The sequence below is a fragment of the Colias croceus genome, chromosome 2 (genome assembly GCF_905220415.1).
Source record: "Colias croceus chromosome 2, ilColCroc2.1".
Classification (NCBI taxonomy): domain Eukaryota; kingdom Metazoa; phylum Arthropoda; class Insecta; order Lepidoptera; family Pieridae; genus Colias; species Colias croceus.
Genome location: NC_059538.1, coordinates 8,186,777 through 8,214,443, shown reverse-complemented (window position 1 = coordinate 8,214,443; position 27,667 = coordinate 8,186,777). Strand labels below are relative to the sequence as shown.

The 27,667-nt window shown below is 33.1% G+C and overlaps 3 protein-coding genes and 1 long non-coding RNA gene across 6 annotated transcripts in view; 2 read left to right on the top strand and 2 right to left on the bottom strand.

Annotated features, from left to right (window-relative positions):
- Positions 1-4,583, top strand: part of LOC123699951 (ATP-binding cassette sub-family C member 4-like) — a 33,447-nt gene extending 28,864 nt beyond the window's left edge. For both annotated transcript variants that reach the window (XM_045647018.1, XM_045647010.1), the window contains exons 21-25: positions 41-168; positions 3,017-3,139; positions 3,317-3,439; positions 3,519-3,679; positions 3,829-4,583. In XM_045647018.1, the coding sequence (XP_045502974.1) occupies positions 41-168; positions 3,017-3,139; positions 3,317-3,439; positions 3,519-3,679; positions 3,829-4,102 (809 nt within the window). In that variant the 3' untranslated portion in view covers positions 4,103-4,583. The remainder of the gene's footprint in view (positions 1-40; positions 169-3,016; positions 3,140-3,316; positions 3,440-3,518; positions 3,680-3,828) is intronic.
- Positions 4,584-7,507: 2,924 nt separating this feature from the next.
- On the bottom strand, positions 7,508-8,552 carry LOC123704963 (uncharacterized protein CG16817-like). Its single transcript, XM_045653481.1, has one exon. It carries the CDS (start codon positions 8,373-8,375, stop codon positions 7,914-7,916), a length of 462 nt encoding a protein of 153 aa, XP_045509437.1. The 5' UTR covers positions 8,376-8,552; the 3' UTR covers positions 7,508-7,913.
- An 879-nt stretch (positions 8,553-9,431) lies between these two features.
- Positions 9,432-10,484, top strand: LOC123704968. The gene is made up of 2 exons (XR_006753236.1): positions 9,432-9,971; positions 10,325-10,484. It is a non-coding gene; the product is annotated as an uncharacterized LOC123704968 (long non-coding RNA).
- On the bottom strand, positions 10,249-27,220 carry LOC123704949. 2 transcript variants are annotated; one of them, XM_045653467.1, is made up of 12 exons: positions 26,805-27,220; positions 26,394-26,676; positions 22,653-22,888; positions 22,310-22,420; positions 22,130-22,224; positions 21,624-21,724; positions 16,085-16,150; positions 15,889-16,003; positions 11,248-11,359; positions 10,985-11,020; positions 10,583-10,698; positions 10,249-10,376 (listed from the first exon to the last, which is right to left on the bottom strand). In XM_045653467.1, the coding sequence occupies exons 2-11, from the start codon at positions 26,498-26,500 to the stop codon at positions 10,592-10,594; spliced, it is 1,086 nt and encodes a 361-aa protein (XP_045509423.1). In that variant the 5' UTR covers positions 26,501-26,676; positions 26,805-27,220; the 3' UTR covers positions 10,249-10,376; positions 10,583-10,591. The 2 variants fall into 2 exon arrangements, with proteins under 2 accessions (XP_045509423.1, XP_045509416.1); XM_045653460.1 differs by having other exon boundaries at positions 26,883-27,220.
- Positions 27,221-27,667: the final 447 nt, after the last annotated feature.

Genomic DNA, 27,667 nt, shown 5'->3' with positions numbered 1-27,667 from the left:
AATATTTTATAAGATTCTTTATTGTTCTCTAAATTTACAGCTCAAGAGACACCTAAAGGCTGGCCCTCTAGAGGTCAAATTGAATTCCGCAATTGCTTCATGAAATATACGCCAGAAGACTTGCCAATATTAAAAAATCTAAATCTAGTTCTGGAAAGCGGTTGGAAAGTAAGTACCAGTAATAGGATAGTGTATAATTTCCTATCTTCTTTCTAATATTACAAACAAGTTTGTGTGGATGAATCTTTTACGCAAAAAACACAGAACGGATTTTGATGATGTATCTACCTCTTGACTATGACTTGGCAGTGATGTAACTTATGTGCCAGAATAACATATTATGAGCCTTAAGCTTATGAGTTATAGAAATAATTACTTTTTCCTGCGAGCTCATCCGAAACCTCGTTAGAGAGCGAACTATAAATATAAATTATTACATTGGAATTAATATAAGTACTACTTTATTTATCTCAATCAATATATTTAAGTACTTTATTTAAACTCAAACATTTATTTATTCAATTAGACTTCTTCGAGAAGCACTTTTGAAACGTCAATACATATTTTTAACATTTACCACCGATTCGGAAAGCAGTATCTATGGAGAAGAATCGGCAAGAAACTCCATAGTTGCTCTTTTAAATCATTTCAGTATTACAATTTAATTTTACAAAATATGTAAGTAACTGTACGTATATATCATAATATGCCAAAGAACTGTCCTGTGGTTTTTACGCGACAACCCTCCATGGGTTTTTATCTTCCATATATTCCTTAATGCTGTAATAGGATCTCTGAACTAATACGTTTTTTACATAATTTTTAAATTTAGCACTACTAAACTCTTTAATACTATGAGGAATTCTGTTGTAAAAAAGTATACCTTGGCCCATAAATGAATTTTTAACTTTAGCTAACCGGTAAAATGGCATTTCAATTTTATTTCGGTTCCTTGTGCCATAACGGTGTCTATCTCCTACTCTTGTGTGTAAGTCTGCGTTTTTGTGTACATATAAAATATTATTAAATATATACTGTGATGGTACTGTGAGGATACCAGTATTCTTAAAGAGATCTCTTAGTGAGTCCCTAGCACGTAAATTATATATAGAGCGTATGGCTCTTTTCTGTAATATAAATATAGTTTCTATATCTGCAGCCCTGCCCCATAGCAGAATTCCATAGGACATAATGCTATGAAAGTAGCTAAAATAAACCAATCTAGCCGTGTCTTCATCGGTGAGATGCCTTATTCTTCGAACTGCATATGCAGCTGAACTAAGCTTAGCAGCGGTGGTGGCAACATGGGCCCCCCATTGTAGCTTCTCATCTAGTGTCAAACCAAGAAAAACAGTAGAATCCACAGGGTATAATACCTCCCCGTTTAAAATAATATCCCTTTTCACCTTTTTTACATTTGGAAGGATAAATTCAACACAATTTGTTTTTTTTGCATTTAATAATAAATTATTAGCAGTGAACCATTTGGATATGCGTAAAAGAGCAGAGTTTACTTCGTCAACATTTGTGTCATGTCTATCCACATTAAATATTAATGAGGTATCATCTGCAAACAGTATTATTTCACACATATCCTGCAAATAATAAGGTAGGTCATTAATATATACTAAGAACAAAAACGGTCCTAAGATAGATCCCTGCGGAACACCTATGTTAATCGGCGCACCGCGAGATTTCTCTCCATTAACAACAACGGTTTGTACCCTGTTCTGAAGATATGAAGCTATGAGGTCCTGAGATAAACCTTTAATACCATAAAAAATTAGTTTCCGTAATAGAGTGGTATGTTCTACACAGTCAAAAGCCTTAGAAAGGTCGCAGAATATCCCCAAAGCATTCTTTGAATTTTCCCATGCTTTATATATATGTGACAAAAGAGCTATTCCAGCATCAGTGGTAGAGCGCCCCTTTGTGAAACCAAACTGTTTGGCGTGCAGTAAACCATTTGATACAAAATGACTATATAATTGGTTTAAAATTAATTTCTCGAAGACTTTGCTCAAAGTTGGTAAAATGGAAATTGGCCTATAGTTATTACAGTCTTCTTGGTCACCACTTTTAAATAAAGGAATAACTTTACTTAACTTTAATAAATCAGGGAATATACCACAGTCACAACATTGATTAAATATAAACGCTAAGTGGTTGGCAATGTTTTCTATAATATTATTTACTAGATTTACAGACATTCCCCAGAGATCACATGTTTTTTTTAAGTTAAATGTTTTAAAAGTTTTAACAATTTCCTGTGCAGTCACATGTCGCAATTCAAATAATACATTACACTCAGCAACATGGACCCTCAAGTAGGACTCCGCAAGCGCTGATGACGAATTTAATTTTTCGGTAATACTAGCAGGGACACTACTAAAAAAATCTTCAAAAGCAAGCGCAACATCAGCACTTTTGTCAATGACCCTACCAGCATTAACTAGTTTTATGGTACTATTTGATTGGCTTTTGCCCATTTCACCATTAATAATTGCCCAAACCGTTTTAACTTTGTTATCAGAGTTGCGTATTTTATCTCTGACATACAAGCACTTGGCAGTGAAACAAACTTTTTTAAAAGTTTTTGAATAATTTCTAACATAACTAAGAAATGCCAAGTCTTTGTTATATTGCTTCATGCCATATAACTCATATAAAACGTTCCTGCATCTGTGTATACTAGGTGTTGCCCATTGGCTAAATGGTAAATCCTTGGTAATACTTAAAGATTTAACTTTAAAGATTTTTTCAAACTCATTATGAATTAAATTAAAAAGATTTGTAAACATTTCACAAGGATTAGTATGAAAGGATTGATCATTCAGGCCAGGCAATTTATTATTAATATTATCTCTAAATTTATGAATGCCTTTTTTAGTTATAGGCCTAACATTAATTCTTTTAAATGTAGGTATGCAATCCCATTCAAAAACTACTTTCTGGCCACAGTGATCCGAGCCTTTTTCATGATATATTTAATAAAATAATGTTCAAAAACTTTTAGGTTGGTATCGTTGGCAGGACGGGTGCAGGCAAATCTTCGCTCATTTCCTCATTATTCCGCCTCGCAATTGTTGAAGGAGAAATACTTATTGATGGAGTTGATACTGGAAAGTTGGCTCTGCAGGTAATTGACATGAAAGTTTACATGAATTGTTTTATAGTTATGCCAATTAAACTAATATTTCAACACTTATGATATAAAATATTAACGTACTTTTATTTATACTTGAACCGTTTTTTGAGATATAAGAAATTCGAAAAAAAAAGATAACTATTTAAGTACTTAACTGTTCTTTTACAGGATTTAAGATCTAAGATATCAATCATCCCACAAGAACCAGTTCTATTTTCGGCGACAATACGATACAATCTGGATCCATTTGACTCTTACGATGACGAACAATTATGGAGAGCTCTTGAAGCAGTAAGTCTTAAATTGTGCTTTTGGCGTTAAAAAACTCTCGAACTCCTAAATATTATCTAATCGTTGTTGTATTTAAAAGGTTGACCTAAAAGCTGCCATACCATCACTGGACTTCAAGGTATCTGAAGGTGGATCGAACTTCTCGCTGGGTCAACGGCAATTGGTTTGTCTTGCTCGTGCTATCCTGCGTGGTAATCGAATTCTTGTATTGGATGAGGCTACAGCTAATGTAGATCCGAAGTAAGTTTTAGTTCATTTTCATATTAATTTATAAACTATCAAAAGTAGGTATTCAGAAAACGTATAAAAATATTTTTGATCAAGAGCCTGATGAATGAACAAAGTGAAATTACTTGCCTGTGTAATAAATAATATTTATTTTATTTCAGGACGGATGAGTTTATACAAAGAACCATCAGAAAACGATTCGCTGATTGTACAGTATTGACCGTGGCACATCGACTAAATACCATAATGGATTCGGATCGTGTGATGGTAATGGACGCAGGACGACTTGTAGAATTCGATCACCCGTACAAATTGTTGAACAATCCAGAAGGTTACTTCACAAAAATGGTTAAAGAGACCAGTGAAAAAATGTCTGCACAGCTTTACCAAATCGCTAAGAAAACATTCATTGACAGCGGCGGTGTAGTAGAATAGTGCATTTAGTAAAACTAATAATGTTACATGTAATTTAAGTGACCTTAATTATAATGAAAACTGCAGTTAGGTACTTAGCATCATACACTTATTTAACCAAACTGCGCTCCATTAGTTATAGAAAATGAATACTTGTTGCCATGTCTGTTAGGAATTAAGCTAGTTTTCTATAAATGTTGTTGTATAGTTTGCTTGAAGGTCAAGATAGACATGAATTAGGCATATTAGTCGCTGCTTTGCGTGATGGGCAGTAAGTGAAGTACGTGTTTTTAAGTAAGGTTACCTGTCGCTCTTGCGACATTTTGTGATGAGATTGTAAATAGTAATTATAGACCCCAAAGTATTTCCGATAGAATTTTTGTTATAAAATATTTTGAAAATCGTATTTAATATTTATATTGTATCGGTCATATAATAGGTATTATTAATTTTGTAAATAGAAGTGGCAAAATTTTAAGCTCGCTTATTATTTATCTGTATGGTTATTCCTAAGAGCAATTAACCTATAGAGTACTTGTATCGAGCGTATACAATTTACATATATTTGTTTCTCTCTATCTAAAGAAAACGTCGTATGAAAGAATGAGACAGCTATAGACAACAAGCTACGTTTCAACATAGTCATGGCACCATTTTTACTATAGGTACGTATTTAGATAGATAGAAGGTGATAGTGATGGGATGTGCTTCAATCGATAAAATCGTGAATGTATTTTGCATTTACGGTTTCGTGAAATAATAAATAATAAAAAAACAAAACTTATAATTAATTTCAGTTGAATACATTATTTGTTTAATCCTACGTATATAATAAATGCGAAATTATGTGAGAAGGGATGTTACTCTTTCACTGCGGAACCGATTACAATGAAATTTTGTACATACACACATAGGTTAGGTTTTATCCCGGAAATCCCACGTGAACGGGAACTGTGCAGGATTTTCTTTAAAAACGCGGGCGGAAAAGTAGTACATTATAAAAGAAATTTTAAAACTTGAAATGTAATTTAAAATAAAGAAGGAAATGATGATAAAGTTAAAGGAGTGAGGAGAAAGGCACAGTCAGCATGAAGGAATCATGCAGCATTTTAACAAGTTAATAAAAGGACAGTCTTAATGAAAACATTTTCCTAACATCCTACTAATAAATCGAAAGTTTGTGAGGATGGATGTTTGTTACTCTTTCACGCGAATACTACTAAACCGATTACAATGAAATTTGGAAAAATTACTTTTGATCCCGTAAATCCAACAGGAATGGGAACTATGCGGGTTTTTCTTTGAAAACGCATGTATATTAAGTATGTATTTCAATAGTAGTTTCTCATCTAATCAACCGTTTAATTTTCACATAGTTACACATTTAAAGTAGGTAACTTATGTGTAAAAAATTTCAAAATAAAAATTCACTCTCTTTAATCAAATGTATTTATTATCTACAGGAACAAAAAAAAACGTAAGCGTAAGATTGCACAATTCTTCTAGAGTATCCATCTTGATAACACGTAGGCTCGAAATGCAGTGAACACAATATTGCGAATTGTGGCGGCGTCCAATCAACTCATGTCTCACGTTTTATACCCATTTTTTATTTAGCTCTGGAAATCTAAAACAAAATGAATTTATTAATAATCTGAAAGAGAAATTAATAAACAACAAAAGAAAACTAAAACACATAGGGCAAATAAAACAACCACGTGGTATGTTTTATTTTCCTGCGGTAAAAAATTTACATCTATTATTTGCAACAACAACTACATATAAATCTGATTTATGAAACAAAATAAATAAATCAACGTTAATATGAAATAGATTTTTTGTCATAAATCGATAATATACGCTAGATGTGTTACAACACTACGGTGGTAAACAAAATGCCAAACGTGATATTATTGTGACGTTTTTTAAAAATTATTTCATTATTTTATATTCCACAACCCCATAAAGTGGGTAAATGTTACAGTTACAACATAAAATTACAAAAAAGCGCTTGATAAAACCTTCAAATAGGTTTAAAACATAAATATTTATCAATTTGCTGAAAATCACTTACCGATGGAAAGATATTTTTACATTGTTTTTATCCAAAACTCCCATTCGACTAGTGATAGCCGGTTGCTAAACATACAATAGTTATTTTAGCACACTGACAAATAAAAAGAAACACTGTACACTTTATATTTTCTAAATATTTCGTTAAAAACACTTGACGCACTGAGCCCACCAGCTGGTTGGAAAACAAACTGACTGCCGGCGCGCTACGTTTGAAGACAGTGCAGATACTCTATCGCTATCTCAATCTGGCTTATGCTGTTATTGACTAAGAGTAAGTAGATTAGAAAATATGTATTTTGTTCTGTCTTAATATAAGAACTCTATAGGTTAATTGCTCTTAGGGTTATTCTGACGTCTCTTCATTTCATTAAAAAAATCCAGAGATAAAATATTTTTATTGAAATTATGTATTTAATTTATTTTGACGTGCTGTTAAGTTTAAGTTTACTATTTTTAATTGGAGAATGATTATTGTGATTGCCATAGAGGTCAACCTCGTAAATTAAATTAAGCTTTACAATGAGTGTTTATTATTTCATCACCTTTTTTTTTATTCTATTCCTGAATATTCTCGTTCCTTGCAACGAAATTATGGCGGTTAAAGGGGGTAATATCGTATACCTACAGAGCATCCGCAATATTATGTTCTCATTGCTACTGAATGCAAGCCTGTGTTAATATCAACATCTACTTTCCCCCTTACTATAGACTAGCTGTTTCCCTCGGTTTCACTCGCATTGCTCCGCTCCTGTTGGTCTTAGCGTGATGATAATATATTATAGCTTATAGACTTCCTCGATAAATGGGCTATCTAACACAGAAAGAATTTTTCAAATCGGACCAGTAGTTCCTGAGATTAGCGCGTTCAAACAAACAAACAAACTCTTCAGCTTTATAATATTAGTATAGATTTCTTTGTTTGATGACCAAGATGTCAATAAAAATATAACAAAAAAAACGATACCTATTCAACAGAAAATTCTTTTTTATTTTACAAATATCCCAATTGACCTAGAGTTACCCCACTTTTTATCAATTAGGTAATTTTTGATACTAATAAAAAGTTAAAAACCTTTAGGTATTTTGGAAAAAGAAGTATAAAGTTGATAGAGTTGTCCTCAACCAATTTAGTTAGGTTTACTCAAGATGCTACTTCTATATTCTCTATAATATACTCTCATACTGTTGGGCAATATGTAGTAGGTACATAAAATATATTTTCATATAACATTTATTTATTGATTTTGATGCCTTTTACCCAGGAACTCTTAATTATTAATATTGCAGCAACTAAGAAATCAGTCATCAGTAATTTAAAAAATATAGGAGTCAATAATTGAAACATAGTTATAAATTAAAACTAAGTTTTATTCACCAGTATAAGATGCGTATATCTTAATTAAGTTTAACATATTATTGATTTAAAATTATGTAAAGTTATTTCCATAATTTTATTTATCAAACAAAAAAGTGATGAATTTAAAATTACACAAAGTAGTAAGAACTCACGAGTTTAAATGCCACACCACATATTAGGTTTATAAAAATCTAGCTATGCTACATGTTTTAAATGCTAGTTATAACATAATAAACAAGATTCAATTGTACTAAATTTCATTCAATGGTTGAGTAAAATACTGCACCAATTTATCTCAACTAAGCAAATAATCAGACGTTTCATGTATCAATCGCTACATAGTTAAAACTAACAATTCATAAAATCAAATCCGGATCACAAACATTAAAGCTAATTAGACTATTCTATATCTGGGAGATCTTCATCTTCCACGGAGCTGGTGTCATCATTTTCATACTTATCATTGTCCATCATATTATAAAACATGTCGTCCGTTGGTTCATCACCACTCTCATCCTCATCTTGCCATCTATTGAAATCAATCCTGAGCCAATGATGTTTCTTCTTATCACTAGTTAGCGTTGGCCAAAATACACTATCGGCTTTTTCTTTGGCTAACACTAGTTCAATTAATCTCCCTTTGTTAACCTGAGTACTCTTTTCAGGGTTTATTTCTGCATATAATGGAATTTCAACTTCGTATAATTTTTGCTCTGGTGCACCTATTCCTTTGAAGGATACTAACTGTTTTTCGATTTTTATTTCAGGTTTTTCACATTCAACATTAAAAGTCAGAAAAACACGCGAATTTCGTTGCGCCCATGATACCGACGGCGGTGTAGCTACAGTCTCCGAACCCATTGTGTTTCTAATTTAGATCTATATATCAAATCTAATTAGCTTAATGCTTTTTTAGTATTGTAAATAACTTTATTACTGGTAAAGATATCAATTAACCGACACAAAAAACCACAGAACACAATCAAGAAACCCTGTCGATTTCGAGAAGCCTCACAAGTCACAGGTGACATATGACAGCTTCTAACAAATTCATGACTGTCAAAATGAGGTCAAAATTTATACTAGCCAAAATTTTATACAGATCACAGTAAAGGATACTAGGTAAAAATTAAAATGAAATTATTATTTTAAACCTAAGTTTTAGGCGTTTCTCAGGTACAGTAAATAGTTTTATATTTTATAAAAGTACTTTTGTAATTACTTTTACTTATTCAAATTATTTTTATAACCTTGATTAGAAAAAGGGTCTATACTGTTCTACAGTTTATTTGCTGTAACGAATAAAATCGAGAAGAACAGTTTAAGGTTTCGTTTTCTACACTTTAGGTAATGTGTTATTATTATACACAAGCTGCCAAGCACTGCCAAGTTTCATCAAAATCTGTTCAGGTAGTTTTTTCCAAAATTAAATAAATAGGTACAAACATACATAGGTACATTGAATTGAATCATGCGTAGTCGCTAAATAAAGTAGGTATAAATAAAACAATCGCTATCGCGATTAGTCCGTCCCTATGTACCTACCTATGCTTAAATCTTTCAAACTACGCAACTGTTATTTATGCGATTTTTTTAAAAGGTAGAGTGATTCTCGTAGTAAGTATATACCCACAACTCAGGTGGCTCTGCGATTAAAAAAGTACCTACTGTAGTTTTTATGACTAAAATAAAACGCTGAATCCATTTTAATAAAATTTGGCAGGGAAACTGAAGAAAGAGGGATCCGGAGGGATACTTTATGGCACAACTATTAATGAGGGTCAATTTCTTCTCCACATTAGTCTATTATGTGAAGTTTTGGGGTGTAACTACTGTTTCTTTTCATCATCATAGGTAGGTACTACTCCTACCTCAATATCATATTTTTTTGAAGAGCCAGGAAGCGAGTTGGTAAGAAATAATTGAGGCCAACTTTAACTAGTAGACTTCGTACAATAGTTGCAAATAAAATATGCCATAAATAATATGAAACCTTATTATAAGTTTAACAATATTTTTTTTAAATCGGAACTATATTTTCTGTGGCGCCAACTTACTTTCACAATCACAGTTCACAATAATCAGTAATTTGTCATATCATCCAACATGTTTTAAATCGATTGATCTAAAATATAATCAAAAATCTTAACCCCAAACAATACAGACATGTTTCAAAATGGTTAAACAGAAAATTGCATAAATGAAAATCAAAATTAAAATGGGTCAAATAGTCGATAAAAAGTCGTCCACTAAAATGTCTAAGACTGGATCCGGCATAAGGAAATCATCAGGCGGCGTCAAAGGGAATAAAAAGAATGAAATAGATTTCTGTGATCCCAAAGTGCAGGGTGTATTGTTAGTGGGACTCCTCGCTGTACTGGCCCTGGCTCTATGGTTTGGGTTTACGAGTGGATGCTTGGGCAACCGTCGACGTCGGAGAAGACGGTCTTGCTGTTGGTACGAACTATTTTCCAATTTTATTAAATGCAAGTTTGAGTATAAAATTTTAATTGGCCCATGAGGCTTTTAAGACATTTGAAATATCAAAATATTTTTGTTGACCTTATTTTTAAACGGAGGTTTCAATTTTTAAATAAGTTCTTATTATAACTCACGTTTCCCCTAACGATTTTCTTAGCATGGGCATAAACGATACGGCTTATAAGGCGGTAGTTACGCCTCTATAGAATATGTATGGGTAAGGAAAATGGGAATATTTAAGAAAACTCGAAAACATTGAAAAGTGCTTATAATTATTCATTCACACCAGTGTGTACAATATTTTATGAAATACATAATGTTATTTTCAGAAATAATAGTGCTTCCATCCAACTGAACAATCAGGAAGTTCTTCATCTGAAGCTGAAAATGAAAATATCTTTTTTAAATAACAGTTTTTTTAATATATACATTTGAATAAATGCAACACCAAACAGACTTGCCTTGATTAATTAAAACAAAATTTAAATTGATGTTGTATACTTAATTTGTTCCTTATTTATTACTCCCTGGCTACACTCGCTTAGGCGCAGACTACATAACAAATATTCGTCATTATAATTAGTTACCTTCAATAATTAGGCTTGTGTTTTCGGCTCATCCCAGTTTTCGCCGCTATTTTCCCAATCATCATCAGCAGCATCTTTTCCATTCCCACCTTCCTCGTAGTCATCAGCCGCGCCATCTATATATTAAACAAAAAAATAATCTCATATTGATGCATAAAGAAGGCCTAAATTCCAATAGTTATGAAATTTTTCTCTGAGGAAAACAAGAAGCATACAACACTTTTGCCAAATATCTATCTCCATTCACAAAAATCTTACTATAAAATTGCTCCCTTGCGACGTGAAAGAAAGAAAAGCAAAAAAAACCTGCCGCATTTATAACATTACTAGACTGCCCGCGTAGTCGCAGTAAATTTTTATTTCAATTTACGGTTTGATTGCAGAAAAAAGGCATAGTATTACCTTCAACTCCTTGCTGATCTTTATTTGAGGTGTCATCTGAAAAATTGGACAATAAAAAAACATTATAATGTCAGAAAACTTGTAATAATAAGATTTGAGGATATTTTTAAATCTCCAATCCTAAAATTGATATCTGTATCATTAGCCTTAGAAACCTTTTAAAGTTATAGCTGAAAATATAACTTAAGTCCCTAATATGCACTCTTGGAAAAACCAAAAAGAAAAACACATATAATTCCAGAAAATAGTCTACTGTCACATACCATTAGGATCTATATCTCCCTTCATCATTCTTAGGATATGTTGCTTTTCCTTATTTAGATGTTTCTTCCCGTTCATATGTAGCGTCATTTGCTCACTGCATGTCACGAAAGTCTGGAAACGACATACTGCTGCATTAATATTTATAATATATTTTATAGTAAAGTGATATTGTGCAAAAAAGAACATGTGTGCCGAGCACACTGTCAGACACGTGTCAGAAGTGAAACTTCTTTGGCAGGATTCAAAGATACCAAAATCGTCACCTTATTCCATGACGAGACGGTATTGCCTTGCCGTGATCTTGAAATTATACTATTAACGCGCCTTATATAAAAGAAGAAGAAAAACTTTGTACCGGTTTTTAAAAAAAAGGGTGGAAAGGAGAATGACCACGGGTGGTATCGGTAAAATTTTAGTGGTGCCATGTATTCGTGATATTGTTAATTCCTATTTGTATTTATAATGATCATATTATGTATCACTATTATACCGGATAAATTGAAATAATAGTAAAAGCTTAGATTACAAAATAAAAGACAGATGGAGCGTTGCCGAACTAAACCCAATGATTTATCGTCATTTTCAATAAAGCTATGTGTGCTGTCATTTCGCCGTTGCACTGTACGTACACGGTGCTTCTGTGTGCGAGTAATGTTACCAGATATTGAAAAATTTCCCAAATTTTTGCCCGACTACGGAAAAAAGAGGGTTATGTTATGTTTTTCGAGTTTATATATGTATGTATAATATTTCTTTGACACGTCCTGCAGTATAAACCGTTGGACCGATTTTGAGTTGTGATTTGTGAGGTTTTATTGCAATCATCTGAATTATTATGTAAGCGGCGGTAGTGACGTAGGCTATATACATAAATTAGCAGTCAAGTTTTAATTTTTATTTAATATATAAAATAATTTCGGGTTAATGATATTTTTTTATAATATTGTAAAAATTATTTTATTACATAAAGTACCTGCCTACTAAATTTATGGACAAAATAATTGTATTCAATTTTTAATTAAATAAATTACATAAAAAAGTTTCAATATTAACTATAATAATTATATTATTTTTTATTTTTCAAAATATATGAATGCGAATAGCGGTTTTTTTTTAGTCGAGAAAACGGGACATTTTATTTTCATCATATCCATCATGGAGTTCACATAAATTAAATCACTAGCGAAAACGACTATGACGTTTTTAAGCTTTATAAAAGTTACAAAATAATGTATTATGCTTATTAAAATAATCTAATAATGATCATGAACCTTTAGTGCACTATACAAATAATCACATTCACGATTGAAAAATCCAACAGCATTACCCTGGAGATCTTTTAACCATTTCACCGTTTTACCCATAAAAATGGCAAATTCATTTTCAAAATACTGGCAACATACGTTGAAGTTTTGTATTCCTTCATATCTGTAAAGTTATGATTCGTATTATAGGAATAAATCAGCCAAATAATCTACAGAAAACCTGTGAAACGATGTTTTATCTTTTTTTTTTGTTTTCGGGAACAAATTTTACAGCGTTTTATTATCCCATACAGCATTTTTTTACTAAAATTGCAAACCCTTTTTGACGTATTGCATGACACTATATGCGCTATAGCACTGGTGCAGCGACGTATTTGCTTTTGATTTCGTATTTTCTTTGACAAGGGCGACGGGCGGTTGTCATGCTCCATCTGTACTTTATTTTGTAATCTAAGAGTAAAAGTTTGTGTTTTGAAACATGTATGACCACGTATGGAATCGGTAAAATACTAGTTGTGTCACGTGTTCGTGATATTGTTAATTCCTATTTGTATTTATAATGATTATATTTATCCACAGTATTTATCACTATTAAGACGTAATTATACCGAATAAATAGAAATAAAAGTAAATGTTTTTGTTTTGACACATATGTCTATCTCTCTTGCAAGCGTCCTGCGTCATATATGTCATGAACTCATGAATGTTGAATGAATTGCATCGACGCATTGTTCCACGCTTGGTTCCTCGTTATTTATTTTGAAATAATGTTTATTACGATTTACCTAAGAGCAATAAACCTATAGAGTTCTTATATTGAGACAGAACAAAATACATATTTTCTAATCTACTTACTCTTAGTCAATAACAGCATAAGCCAGATTGAGATAGCGATAGAGTATCTGCACTGTCTTCAAACGTAGCGCGCGGGCAATCAGTTTGTTTTCCAACCAGCTGGTGGGCTCAGTGTGTCAAGTGTTTTTAACGAAATATTTAGAAAATATAAAGTGTACAGTGTTTCTTTTTATTTGTCAGTGTGCTAAAATAACTATTGTATGTTTATCAACCGGCTATCACTAGTCGAATGGGAGTTTTGGATAAAAACAATGTGCAAATATCTTTCCATCGGTAAGTGATTTTCAGCAAATTGATAAATATTTATGTTTTAAACCTATTTGAAGGTTTTATCAAGCGCTTTTTTGTAATTTTATGTTGTAACTGTAACATTTACCCACTTTATGGGGTTGTGGAATATAGAATAATGAAATAATTTTTAAAAAATGTCACAATAATATCACGTTTGGCATTTTGTTTACCACCGTAGTGTTGTAACACATCTAGCGTATATTATCGATTTATGACAAAAAATCTATTTCATATTAACGTTGATTTATTTATTTTGTTTCTTATATCAGATTTATATTATGTAGTTGTTGTTGCAAATAATAGATGTAAATTTCTTACCGCAGGAAAATAAAACGGCCACGTGGTTGTTTTATTTGCCTTATGTGTTTTAGTTTTCGTTTGTTGTTTATTAATTTCTCTTTCAGATTATTAATGAATTCATTTGGTTTTAGATTTCCAGAGCTAAATAAAAAATGGGTATAAAACATGAGACAAGAGTTGATTGGACGCCGCCACAATTTGCTATATTGTGTTCACTGCATTTCGAGCCTGCGTGTTATCAAGATGGATACTCTAGAAGAATTGTGCAATCTTACGCTTACGTTTTTTTTGTTCCTGTAGTTAGATAATAAATACATTTGATTAAAGAGAGTGAATTTTTATTTTGAAATTTTTTACACATAAGTTACTTTAAATGTGTAACTATGTGAAAATTAAACGGTTGATTAAATGACAGTTCTCATAGATGAGAAACTACTATTGAAATACATACTTAATATACATGCGTTTTCAAAGAAAAACCCGCATAGTTCCCATTCCTGTTGGATTTACGGGATCAAAAGTAATTTTTCCAAATTTCATTGTAATCGGTTTAGTAGTATTCGCGTGAAAGAGTAACAAACATTCATCCTCACAAACTTTCGCTTTATTAGTAGGATGTTAGGAAAATGTTTTCATTAAGACTGTCCTTTTATTAACTTGTTAAAATGCTGCATGATTCCTTCATGCTGACTGTGCCTTTCTCCTCACTCCTTTAACTTTATCATCATTTCCTTCTTTATTTTAAATTACATTTCAAGTTTTAAAATTTCTTTTATAATATACTAGCTTTCCGCCCGCGTTTTTAAAGAAAATCCTGCACAATTCCCGTTCACGTGGGATTTCCGGGATAAAACCTAACCTATGTGTGTATGTACAAAATTTCATTGTAATCGGTTCCGCAGTGAAAGAATAACATCCATTCTCGCATAATTTCGCATTTATTATATACAAATAATGTATTCAACTGAAATTAATTATTAGTTTTGTTTTTTTTATTTATTATTTCACGAATCCGTAAATGCAAAATACATTCACGATTTTATCGATTGAAGCACATCCCATCACTATCACCTTCTATCTATCTAAATACGTACCTATAGTAAAAATGGTGCCATGACTATGTTGAAACGTAGCTTGTTGTCTATAGCTGTCTCATTCTTTCATACGACGTTTTCTTTAGATAGAGAGAAACAAATATATGTAAATTGTATACGCTCGATACAAGTACTCTATAGGTTTATTGCTCTTAGCGATTTACTTTTCACATTTGGCTTGTAAATTAAAATATTACCTAAGTATGTCATAAATGTAAAACTTATCGTTCATCGTTAGTTTAAAGACTTTTTTGAAGTGTTGAATAAAACTATTGTTTTATTTTTATTGTCGCGAACTGCGGCTTATTTACATAAAAACTTTAATCGTTTCTAAAAGTACTAGTACATCAAGCTTTAAATTGAGCTATATTTCATCTTGACACAATAAGTTTGATTGCGATACCAAGTGCCATAGTCACTTGGGCAATCTCCTTTGGTAGTTACACTGATATAAGTATGAGTATAGATAAAAAATGCGTGCATATTTTTTTAAACAATACATAAAAAATAAAATAGATTTTGGATTATATCAATAAAAAAACATTCAGAATAACATTAGATTTGCCACACACAAGAAGGGAGTCTGTATTAAATAAGGTGAATAAAATTACTTATGTTTATTTCATTTATAAAGTTCACAAAGAAAACAAACAACATTGAAATACATCAACTCTACGCCCATTAGAATAAGGAAACGAAATTTAATTTTTTTATTCGAATTAAAGAAAATCAATCAACAAGTTTCATAATATTTATACACACACTTACACACAATTCTTATAATATCCAAAGTAAAATATATGTAGTACCTTTTCTTTCTTCCTCTCTGCCTTACCTTGCAAATATCACAATACAGCTCCGCCGCGACTGGCTTCTCCTGTGGTTTTTCTTCAGTCTCTACCTCGTCTAAAGGTACTAAACACCTTTTCTCTCGGCGAATAAGTTGTGTACTGCAATTTTTCAATCATTAAAAATTACCATAATTTTCTTTAGGTAGGAAAAAAAAGTAAGTATGTATTTAGTGTACTTACGCGCGATCCTCCATGCCGGGTTGTAGTAATATTGGGTTCTTGGGATTTTTACGTCCCTCAACAATCCTGAAAAAATATCAATAAATAAGATTTCAAGTTATTATTATAGTTCAGGATACATCGCCCATTTTTGCAAGTGACTACTATCAAGCTGATTTTCCGTTTGTAGCTTTATTTTGATGAGACACCGAATAATTTCGTGTACGAAACTCTCGATTGTGGTAGCTAACAGAGATAACAAGGATAAAATTTTTTGATTTGATGATTCCTGAACTATTAATAATAATAACTGTGGAGGAAGGAAGGTGGAATTCCTAATAAAACCACAGCATGACATGAACGAACTGACTTTAATTTTTATAACACATTACATACATCAGGTGGCGCTAGTGAAAACACTGATTTTGTTACCATATTTAATTATTACCGCCACTTAACAAAATCAAAAAATGATATAGGATAAGATATTTTAATTAACAGGTAAAATGCCAAGCTTCTTTATAAAATAATAATGTTTAACAGAATTTAAACTTTTTGTAAGAATGTCTGCTGGCATTTCAGTTGTCTGTAAATAGCTTAATTTTATATAATTATTGGCTACAGCCTCTCTTACAAAGTTGTATCTAATATCAATATGTTTTGATCTCCGGTGGAAAATAGGATTCAATGCTAGTTTTTGAGCACTTTGACAATCATTAAATAAAACAATTGGATCCGATTCTCCAACGATTTCAAACAATAAATTTCTTAAATAAATCCCTTCTTTACATGCTTCAGACATGGATATATATTCAGCCTCAGTGCTGGATAATGCTACATTTCTTTGTTTTCGACATTCAAAAGATATAACAGTATTTGACAACATAAAACAGAAACCAGAATATGACCTTCTGTCAGTAATATCTGAACCCCAGTCAGCATCTACAAAACCTTCTATAGAAAGATTATTTTTACAAAAGACAAGGCCATAGCTTTTAGTCTTTTTTAAATATTTTAGAATTCTCTTTGCATGCTTCCAGTGGGTTTCATTATATGCATTATTAAACTGACTTAAGTAAGTAACACTAAATGCAATATCTGGCCTAGTAAGAACCGCTAAATACATAAGTCCACCTATCAACTGCTGAAATGGATAATTATTATTACAAATAAAAGATTTCTCTAATTTTAAATTTGCCTCCATAGGAGTTTCTGCAGTTTTACAATGTATCATATTAAACCTTTTCAACAATTGATCAACATATTCTTCCTGATCTAATGTTATCTTAGTTTCATCAATTTTAACTCTTATACCTAAGCATTTTCTAATTTGACCAAGATTTTTAATTTTAAATTTACTACTTAATTCTTGAACCAGCTGTTCAGTAGCTTTCTTACAATTTGAAAATACAAAGAAGTCGTCAACAAATAGTGCAATTACAATTTTTACATTATCTTTAAATTTTGAAAATAAACATGGTTCATACTCTGACTTTTTGTAACCTAAACTAATCAAGTAATCATTGACTCTCTCATACCAAGCTCTAGATGATTGCTTTAAGCCATATATAGCTCTTTTCAATTTTAACACTTTATTTTCACCATCATTACACTCAAAAGTTACAGGTTTTTTCATATACACAGTTTCATTCAGAAAACCATTAAGAAAAGCGGTGGTTACATCGAGATGGGTGACATCTAAATTTAATTTAGCTGCTAATGCAAACAGTAATCTTAGTGTGGAATATCTAAGCACAGGGGAAAAAGTTTCATGATAGTCCACTCCAGCCTTTTGAGAGAAACCTTTTGCCACTAATCTAGATCTATACCGCACATTATTATCACTGTCATATTTCTTTTTGAACACCCACTTGCACTGAATTACCGAACTATTTTGAGGATGGTCCACGAGCTCCCAGGCTTCATTCTGTTTGAAAGAGTCCAATTCTTCCTTCATGCTAGCTCTCCAGAAAACACTCTCCGGGCCATTCAAAGCTTCATCAAGCGTGACTTCTCTGTCAATATCTTCACATTCTGCAATACACAGATTTGTATACCAGTCTGGTTGCCTTCTTGTACGTTTTGGTAGTTTTTCTTGTTCAACCAAGGTAATGTCTGAGTCTATAGTGGCATCAAAGAAGCTGTCACTAGAATCACTTACTGAAGAAGCTTCTGCATCTGGAATATATGTCTTATCTTGATCATTATCTTCTTCTGAGATTGTACTTTTATTTTCTTTTGTTGTGCTTTCCTCCACTGAAGACTTACAGACGACTGGTATCTGTATAGTATCTTTTACTGACTCATTTGAAGACTCCATGATAACTATGTCTCTGCTGGTAGTCACGGTATTGCTTGTTTCATCATAAACTCTGTAGCCCTTAATATTTTCAGCATAGCCAACCAATATCAACTGTTTGGCCTTTTCATCCCATTTCAAACGTTTTTGTTTTGGAACATGTACCATTACTTTGCTGCCAAATATTCTCAAATGGCTCAAATTTGGCTTCTGGCCTGTCCAGACTTCATATGGTGTCCTGTTGTTCAGTCCCGTAACCACAGATCTATTTCTTAGATATACAGAAGTATTTACCGCCTCTGACCAGAACTTCTTGTCTAAATCAGCATCGAAAATCAAACATCTGGCCTTTTCTACGATGGACCTGTTCATTCTTTCGCATAGACCGTTCTGCTCCGGGGTGTAAGCATTTGTCTTTTGGTGGACAATTCCTTGCTTTTTCAAGTATTTCTCAAATTCCTGACTACAGAATTCACCTCCGTTATCTGTCCTTAGAATTTTTATCTTTCTGTCTTTCTGTTTTTCAACCATGGACTGAAACTCAACAAAATATTTGAAAACTTCACTTTTTGCTTTCATAAAGTACACAAAAGCCATTTTACTGAAGTCGTCCACAAACAAAACATAATATCTCGATCCCCCTATCGATAAGTTTTCCATAGGGCCTGCTACATCTGAATGTATCAATTCTAGCAAATCCTTAGTCTTGGATGAACTTTGCTGGAATGGTAATCTGGTTTGTTTGCCTTTACAACATATAACACATGATGTTTTATTTATTTCTGCCATGTCTGGATATAATATTCCATCTACAGCTCCATTTCTCATTTTGTTTAAGCTGTTACTGTTAATATGTCCCATGCGCCGGTGCCAAGTCTCACTTGATGCAATCGCTGTTGCTGCTAGTATCTGTTCTGTTTGTAATGTACACAACTTATACACACCATCAATTAATTCTGCCTGGCCAACTAGTTCTCTCTGTCGATTATATATATAGCAAACATTTTCTTCGAAAATTACACTGTTGCCACTTCTAATCAACTGACTGACGGATAGCAAATTGGTGGTTAAATCTGGTATACACAATACATCTTTCACTGTGATGTCATATTCTACATCTTTCACAACTGTGACAATGTTGACATCACCAGAACACAGCACTGGAACTCTAGTCTGGTTTGCAATAATAATTTCTTTAATTTCGTATTGATGTGACGAATTCACGAGGTTATGTTTACATGCCGTCATGTGTTTACTTGCACCACTATCAATATACCAGCTGTCTTTATTGAATTTTCCAGTCAGGAAAATAGCATTAAATGCGTGAGTTTGTTTCCTTTTCGTTGTTTCTTCTTGCGGACACTGATTTTTATAGTGACCGGTCTTTTTACATCTGTAGCATTTAATAACCTTATTTTCTGACTTTGACATTGACTTTTCTGACAGTTTATGGCTACTTGTAGGGTTGCCATTTCTCATTTTATGCGTTCCTCTAGCAATAAATGCACTATCGGAAGCGGAAACAGAACCAATTTCAGACGACATATCCATCAACTTGGTTTTTATTATGTCAGCACTAACCTCACAACCTGAATGTTCGATCGCCATTGTCATAGGCGCATACTTTTCGGGCAATCCCGCCAACATTAATGCACCAACCCACTCATCGGTTATTTTAAATCCTGTTCCTTGCAATCGCTGGCTAGTTTATATGATCTGCGTCACATACTGCGTCATTGACTCACAATTTTCAAGTCGAATGTTGATGAGATTTCGTAACAAACCAATCTTCCTTGTATAGCCGGAATCATCAAACATCTTCTTGAGTGTAGTCCATAAATCATATGTTGTGACCGCCTGCTTAATGTGAACATAAATCGATGGGTCGATTGACAATATTAGCTTCGCCTTGGCTTTCGCATCTTCCACTTTTTGCTCTGCAGTAGCGGTTGATTTCAACTGGCTTTGGATGCTCGCCGCCATGCCTTCCAACACCAACAAATTTTGAGCCGCAAAACACCAATCATCATAGTTCTCGCGTCCTCGCAACTTTGGAACACTTGCTAAGTAGTTCGTCGTCATTATTATCGCAAACCTAGCAGTAACTTTAAACTTTAGACTATAAAAAGCAAGAAAAATACGTAGCTGGGCCCATAACCTAATAAAACCACAGCATGACATGAACGAACTGACTTTAATTTTTATAACACATTACATACATCAGGTGGCGCTAGTGAAAACACTGATTTTGTTACCATATTTAATTATTAATTCCTCCATCGAAAAAGGGAGGATCCTCGACCAGTCTACTCGACTGGCCGGCCGTGAAGGCCCTAATGGATGATGTCGGAAAGTTGTATATACTATAGCTCTGTAGCGAAACATTTCGCTTGCGCGATTCAGAGCGAGGTGTCGCTACAATAACAGCTATTAGAATCAAAAGTTATTTAAATGCAACCTTTAAATAACTTTTCTTCCGGGATCCGTTTTTCCCTGAAATTACAAACTGGATTTGTTCAGACGAAATGTGATTAGGCATTTATTAGGTAAGCATGATCCATCCTGGATCACCCTTGTTTACCACACCATCAGGCGAAGCGACAAACGATTGCTATTTCTGATTTAAAAAAAAACGCTGCTTCACGCAATCCTCTCGGTTTTCTTTCAACGAGCATCTGGAGAATCGATCGAGTAGCGACATGTAGCCTTACGCACGACGAACGCATAAGAAACGGCTGATGTTAACGCTTTCGTTCTGCACAAAGAACGCATGACGAGCGGCTAGTGCGACGTTGCCGCTCCGCACGGCGAACGGATAACAAGCGGTTGATGCGACGTTGTCGCTCCGCACGGCGAACACATGACGAGCGACTAGTGCAACGTTGCCTCTCCGCACGGCGAACGCAAGACGAGCGGCTGACGCGACGTTGCCACTATGTGGACAGTTTTGATCGTTGCACGAGATGCAAGCATTCGTATTGCAATAATTGCCAATTGACAAGAGGCCTTATATTCTATTAGTCTGATCCTATTTGATTCTAGTAGAACAAATATAATTACAATATGTAGCAGAAAAAATGTAATAAATTTTTATACATGCAAATAATATATACCTATATGTATTGCAGTAAGCACAAATTAGCAAGCATTAGGAAAAAATAATAAAATTTTAGATTCAAATAAATTAATTGAATTCAAATAAAATACACTTATTAATGTTGTGTTAATTTTTTTTTGTAACATAAGTTGAATTCAACTTACGCTCGATGAGATTTTCCATTATAGTGTGATTCGGAATGAACCTTTGAAGTGATCTGCACATCACATAGCTCGCAATATAAATCACGAGATTTCATAGGATTCTAAAATAGAAAAACTCTTTTATTAAACATTAATTTATGTATACTCCACCTACATCATTCAAGTATAACTTAACTGTCATTAGCTTAAATTAGTTTTTGATTTTATAAATTACTAGGTTTCCGCCAGCTGCTTCGCCCGCGCAGTCAAAGAAAAACGTTTCCGGGATTGCGTCATTTTCCCGGGATAAAAACTAAAAAGTAGCCATGTCCTTTCTCGGGTATCAAAATATCTCAATACCAAATTTCATGAAAATTGGTTCAGTAGTTTAGGCGTGATTGAGTAACAGACAGACAGAGTTACTTTCGCATTTATAATATTAGTATGGATTTTGATTTTCTCAATAAAATGTTACTAGGCAATAAGTCAATGAAATGTATTATTATTATGTACTTAAGTTGTCTTACCATCTTACCCCGCATCGTATTTGCAAATTCCATTCGATTGTTTAGCCATTTCTTCTGGTTTTTCAGATGATTTTTAGAATTATAGTGGACACGAGCTGTGACAAAAAAATGTTGTATTCACGTTTTTTTTTTTTAATTTTATCACTCAATATTAAATTTCTCGTTAAATAAAACACTTACACAAGTTAAAAGAATCCAATTCTATCGCGCAAAGGCCGCAGTATTCTGGGTCAATCAGACGCAAGAGATCTCGGGGTAATTGCCTTACATTTTCCCATGGTACGCCACACTCTGTGAAGAAAGCATTATTAAATAATTTGTAATCCTGTTCTTCGAAATTTGTGCATTACATAATACAGTACGTAAATTTGGGTGAAAATATTAAATTCAATCTGAATAATATTTTATTTTATTTTTCTATTACTTTACCTACTTAACAAATCATTTACTATAGAGACAAACTGATTATAATATTTAATTTAATTTAATACCATCATTTAACTAGTAAGTACAATCTACTCACTAATTAAATATTTGATAGTTTCAGTCTTTTGTGGTCTAGATAGAAACGGTGGTCTTCTAGAGCACAATCCAGGCCCTTGAAAGTTGGGAAAATTTGCAGGACCAGGGCAAAAATTAGGTGGCGGGCCAAAATTAGGCGGCGGGCCAAAGTGCCTCGGTGGGCCGAATCCCCCTCTTCCACCCACTGACCCATAACCTCCTCTATAAGCACCGTAAGCAAAACGATATCGATTGTTTCTGAAAAATAAGCAATTCTTTCTCAATTTTGGCTATAAACTTTTAAAGTGTAGGAGTGGAGTGAACAATGATAAAAATAGTGGATGATAGGTCATAGTGCATCTGAACTATGGTATTGGAAAATAATTTATAAGAGCTTTTATAAATTATACAAACTTTTAAAAATAGTCAAATCATTTTAAAAAAATCCAACCAAACAGCTTTCTCACACAATCATAGAATCCATATTGTCACAGTATATAAACAATAAATCTCTATACATGTATTTTTGTATATACTTATGCATGAGGCCAATTTCATCACATGCTTCCAATATTTTATTCCAATCATGCTGTACCTACCACCTAACAAGATCACATAAGCAAATATAAGAAGTGACAAAATGTGGCTGATCATATTATATACAGTAATCCAAAATTAATAATGCGCATGAAAATCTTCGCTAATTGTCGTATTTCCGAAGACACTCGAATCATTGAATCGTAAGAGCCCTAAACAACGAACTTGCATTTAACACCTTGCTCAAAAGAAATAGAAGTCATACACAATCAAAAACAAATCGGGCGGTAGGTGACGGTAGCCTGTCAGTCAAAAAACTCAAAAATCCGTCAGTTGTCTTTAAATATTGGTGGTGACTGCACGTGTTCTCTCTGTGTGGAATTATATAAAGCTGCTATAACGTACCCTTCTTGGTTTTGTTTTTAAAGGTGAATTGAATTAATCGATGAAATGATTTACACAGGTGATGGCAGTAGGGAAAGTGAAAATGAAGAAGAGTTCCGATGTATCTAAAATGTCAGAAATAAAGATAATCCCTGATTTTGATTGTTTTTATTTTTTTTGTAATTGTCATAATATTGAAGAATGATCAGTACTGTAAATACTTTTGAACTGAGATTTTAATGATAAGATATATGGTTTAAATATAAACCTGTGTTTGAAAACCATACTTTATCTACACTAATATTATAAAGAGGAAAACTTTGTTTGTCTGTTTGTTTGTTTGATTGTGATGAATAGGCTCATAAACTACTGGACCGATTTTCACCATTTGAAAGCTACATTATCCACGAGTAACATAGGCTAGGTTCTATCCCGGAAATCCCACGGGAACGGGAACTATGCGGGTTTTTCTTTGAAAACGCGGGCGAAGCCGCAGGCGGAAAGCTAGAACAATATAAATTTTGTGTTATTTAACCTTCTTTTCTTCCATCATTACACCAGCTTCAGTAAGACACTTTAAAAGTACTATAAAATTTTCCAAGTAAATCAATCCAACAAGGATAATATATTCGCAATCGTGGGGTTATACTCGCTATTTACTTACAAGGAATTATAGAAACAAAATCGTTACTTACCTACAAATACATATTAATCTCTTTTAGCACAAAACATATAATTTGACTAAATTATGCATGAAGAAAATGCATTTAACCGCTCTATATAGATATCATCTTCGGACTCTCCGAGAATATGACAGTTGCCGAACAATGACGAAGATTTCTATGCGCATTATTACTTTTGGATTACTGTATATATACAGTGGTGGTCACATAATTAAAGACACCCTCTAATTGACCATAAAATATTTACATTAGGAAGTACAATTATCTGAAAAAGGTATTTAATCTAGTATTATTTTTATTAAACCATACAAGACAATATGTTCTTTAAAATGAGGGACAACAAATAGTTATATTCCTTGTTAGTTTCGACACTTGGTCTCTGTGGGAATGTAACACAAACTTTGTTAACGTACGTATAGCTGGCCACTTAATTAAAGACAACAAGAAATGAGTTATAATTTTTTATAAATAAAAAGAAACAGCATTGTGCTTTACTTCCTTTTGTCGCGTAATTTCATAGATCGTTGACACTATAATTTTTTTGGTTATTTTTAACTTTTAAAATTAAAATTCATACGTTTAATAGTTTTAATATCAATTACTATGGTTAAAAACAAGAGTTGAGACTCCTCCGCAAGAAAAACTATTTCCAACTTCCATGATAATTTAAACTGTTTCAAGGATATGGTTATGAATGCTATAAAATATGTCAAGATGTTCCACACGACCGAAAACGTACTCAGAAAAGCAAAACCAAGTGAAACTACTCGGCCGAAAGATTCAAAAATGGTGTTGTTGGCTAAAAAGATCCATTTAAAGGGTCAGAACTGATACAGTTCAGAGTTGTATGGTGCAGCAGGCTTGAAGGGGGGGCTGCAAGCCCAATTAGACGGAGACTGTGTGAGGAAAACTTGCACTGAAGAGTATCCCGGAAAGTACCACTTTTGAAAAAACAAAATGTGAAGGCAAGATTTCACTTTGCTACAAAATACGAACACTGGATTGAACGAGAATGGAAACATGTGCTGTTTCTGCATGAAACTAAGATTAATATGATTAATTCTGTCAGAAAACAATATGTAAGACGCCATCTCAATAAGGAAATGGATCCAAGATACTCTAAAAAGTAGTTATACAGGGGGGTGGAAATATCATAGTGTGGCGCTGTTTTTCTGGAGTTGGTGTTGGACCTGTCCAAAAGACAGAAGGCAACATGGATAAATTCCAGTACAAGTGTATTTTAGAGCAATCCATGCTGCCCTATGCAAAGGAAAATTTACCTGTTGTTTGGACTTTTCAACACGATAATGATCCCAAGCACACAGCAAAAGTAGTGAAGTGCTTGTTATCTGTAACTGTTTTGGATTGGCCCCCTCACAGTCCGGATTCAAATCCGATCGAAAACTTATAAAATCAAGAAAGAAAGAAGTCGCGGCAACGCGATCATCAAACGTCGACTAACTTTGCAAAACATTTTCGAAGAATGGAACCAATTTAGTGATGCAACTTGAACAAAATTAGTTGCTTCCATGCCCTAGAGATGTAAACCGTCATTACTGCCAAAGGACATGCAACCAAATATTGAAAAGTGTACAAATGTTTTGTAAAAACGTCAGGTATTTTGTGTTGTAAAAATAATCTCATTAAAATAATATTTTTTTTATATTTCTTATAAGCGAGTCTAATGTCTTTAATTATATGGCCAGACCTTTGCTAGGTTAAAACTGCTAGTAGTAAGGATGAACCGAATAAAATTTAACAAACCGACAAGTTTTGTAGATAAAATTTAATTTAGCATTAGACAACACATACCTGAATATTTTAAAATTATTTAACAAGTTCCAATGGTAGTGTAAAAAAAATGTTGAGAGAAGTGTTTTGGGTAGTATAAAATGTTTTTAGTGTCTTTAATTATGTGACCACCACTGTATATAGGTATATAACGTGTAATCTATAAAGCCCATAAATTTAAAGAACAAAAACAAAAAACTTCTAGGCAATAACAGTAGACTAATATTAAACACTAATCCAAGAGAATTCATTATTCAACACTGCCATTAACGTAAAAGATGAAAAAAATGTAGCTTTAAGGATATAAAATGTAATGGATATGTGAATATTGTATCTAATAGGTACTAAGACGAGAAATTTATATTCACCCAAAATTCATTGATGGGCCCATATGTGGACCCATATCAGGCATATACATTCCATCATCGTCAGGATATTCATAGAAATCATCATCATGTTGATCACCACTATCCATTTTATATGCTGATGTTCGGTTTCCAATCAAGGGTTAACCACAACCACAACTTATTATTAACTCAGCCCCCGGAATCACAGACACAAAAATCTATTGTGTCGTGGTCAGATCGGGCCGCTCGGGGCTCAATGGGTTATAGGATAGAGAAGAACTTTAACGTCAATAATATAATGTGTCTGAAAAAAAAGTTGTGCTTAATTATTTACTCTTCAAACTCTCCTGTTATTAGATCGCTATAAATTTATAAAACATTGCTGCAATGCTAAAATAGTAGCAAAGTAAATTTTTAAATAAAATTATTTACCGTTGACTACAAAAATTTGCTTTAGCAATTTTTTTCTATGTATCAGCTTTTAATTCTGCCACTATATTACCTACTTACTTTGTGATTCTGCTGGTAACTGGTAAGTGGAATGCGAAATTAATCGGCCTAAATAACGGCAAACGTGATATGATCAAGCGGACATAAGTTAAAACCATAGAGTAATATAATTAAAACTCAAACATCAATTTGACATTGATTTGACAACTTTGCAAAAAGACAGCGATGCCGTTCCTCTAACTGATCAGCGGTCGTAGCGAATTGGAAGGTATCTTCATTAAGAGCGGGCGAAAAGTATCCATCATCTGAATTAAATGAAACTCCGAATAATTCGGGTCGAAAAGTGAAATCTTGTTGTGGCGAAGACTGTCCAGACGGGCCTGGCCCCGTAGACAAAGTAACAATTACAAAACGATAACGAAGTTAGAAATCGCAAAATTGTATGGGATTGACATTAGATAGACCACGTGATCTAACGCGGCGTATGTCAATCCCTTAGATTATACACCTATAGATGTAACCATGGCGTGGCCGCACTTGAAACAGAAATAGAATTTTGTAGTGTTGCCTAATAAGTTGGCAATTCCCACATATTAGGTAAAAAATATTATGAATCTTACTTGATCGCGAACAGACTTTATAAATACCTGTAAGTACTTCGCAAACTAAAAATTCTTAATTTGCATATTTTAAATGCTAGCTTCAATAATGTAACTCTTATGTCGTAGTCGTACGAAATACTTTAATAAAACCTCCGTAAGGTAGGTAAGGAGAATTGTATCACTATATACAGATACATACAGTAAGGAAAAATCGTTTTTGTTCGTGGTGTCCTCTCTATAATA

Coding starts and splice junctions, on each gene's coding strand:
- LOC123704963 (XM_045653481.1), bottom strand. CDS start 8,375: ATGGGTTCGGAGACTGTAGCTACACCGCCGTCGGTATCATGGGCGCAA.
- LOC123704949 (XM_045653467.1), bottom strand. CDS start 26,500: ATGGATAGTGGTGATCAACATGATGATGATTTCTATGAATATCCTGAC. Junction 21,725..22,129: donor ATACGATGCGGGGTAAGATG/GTAAGACAACTT, acceptor TTTCTATTTTAG/AATCCTATGAAATCTCGTGA. Junction 10,699..10,984: donor AGATCAGCAAGGAGTTGAAG/GTAATACTATGC, acceptor TTTAATATATAG/ATGGCGCGGCTGATGACTAC.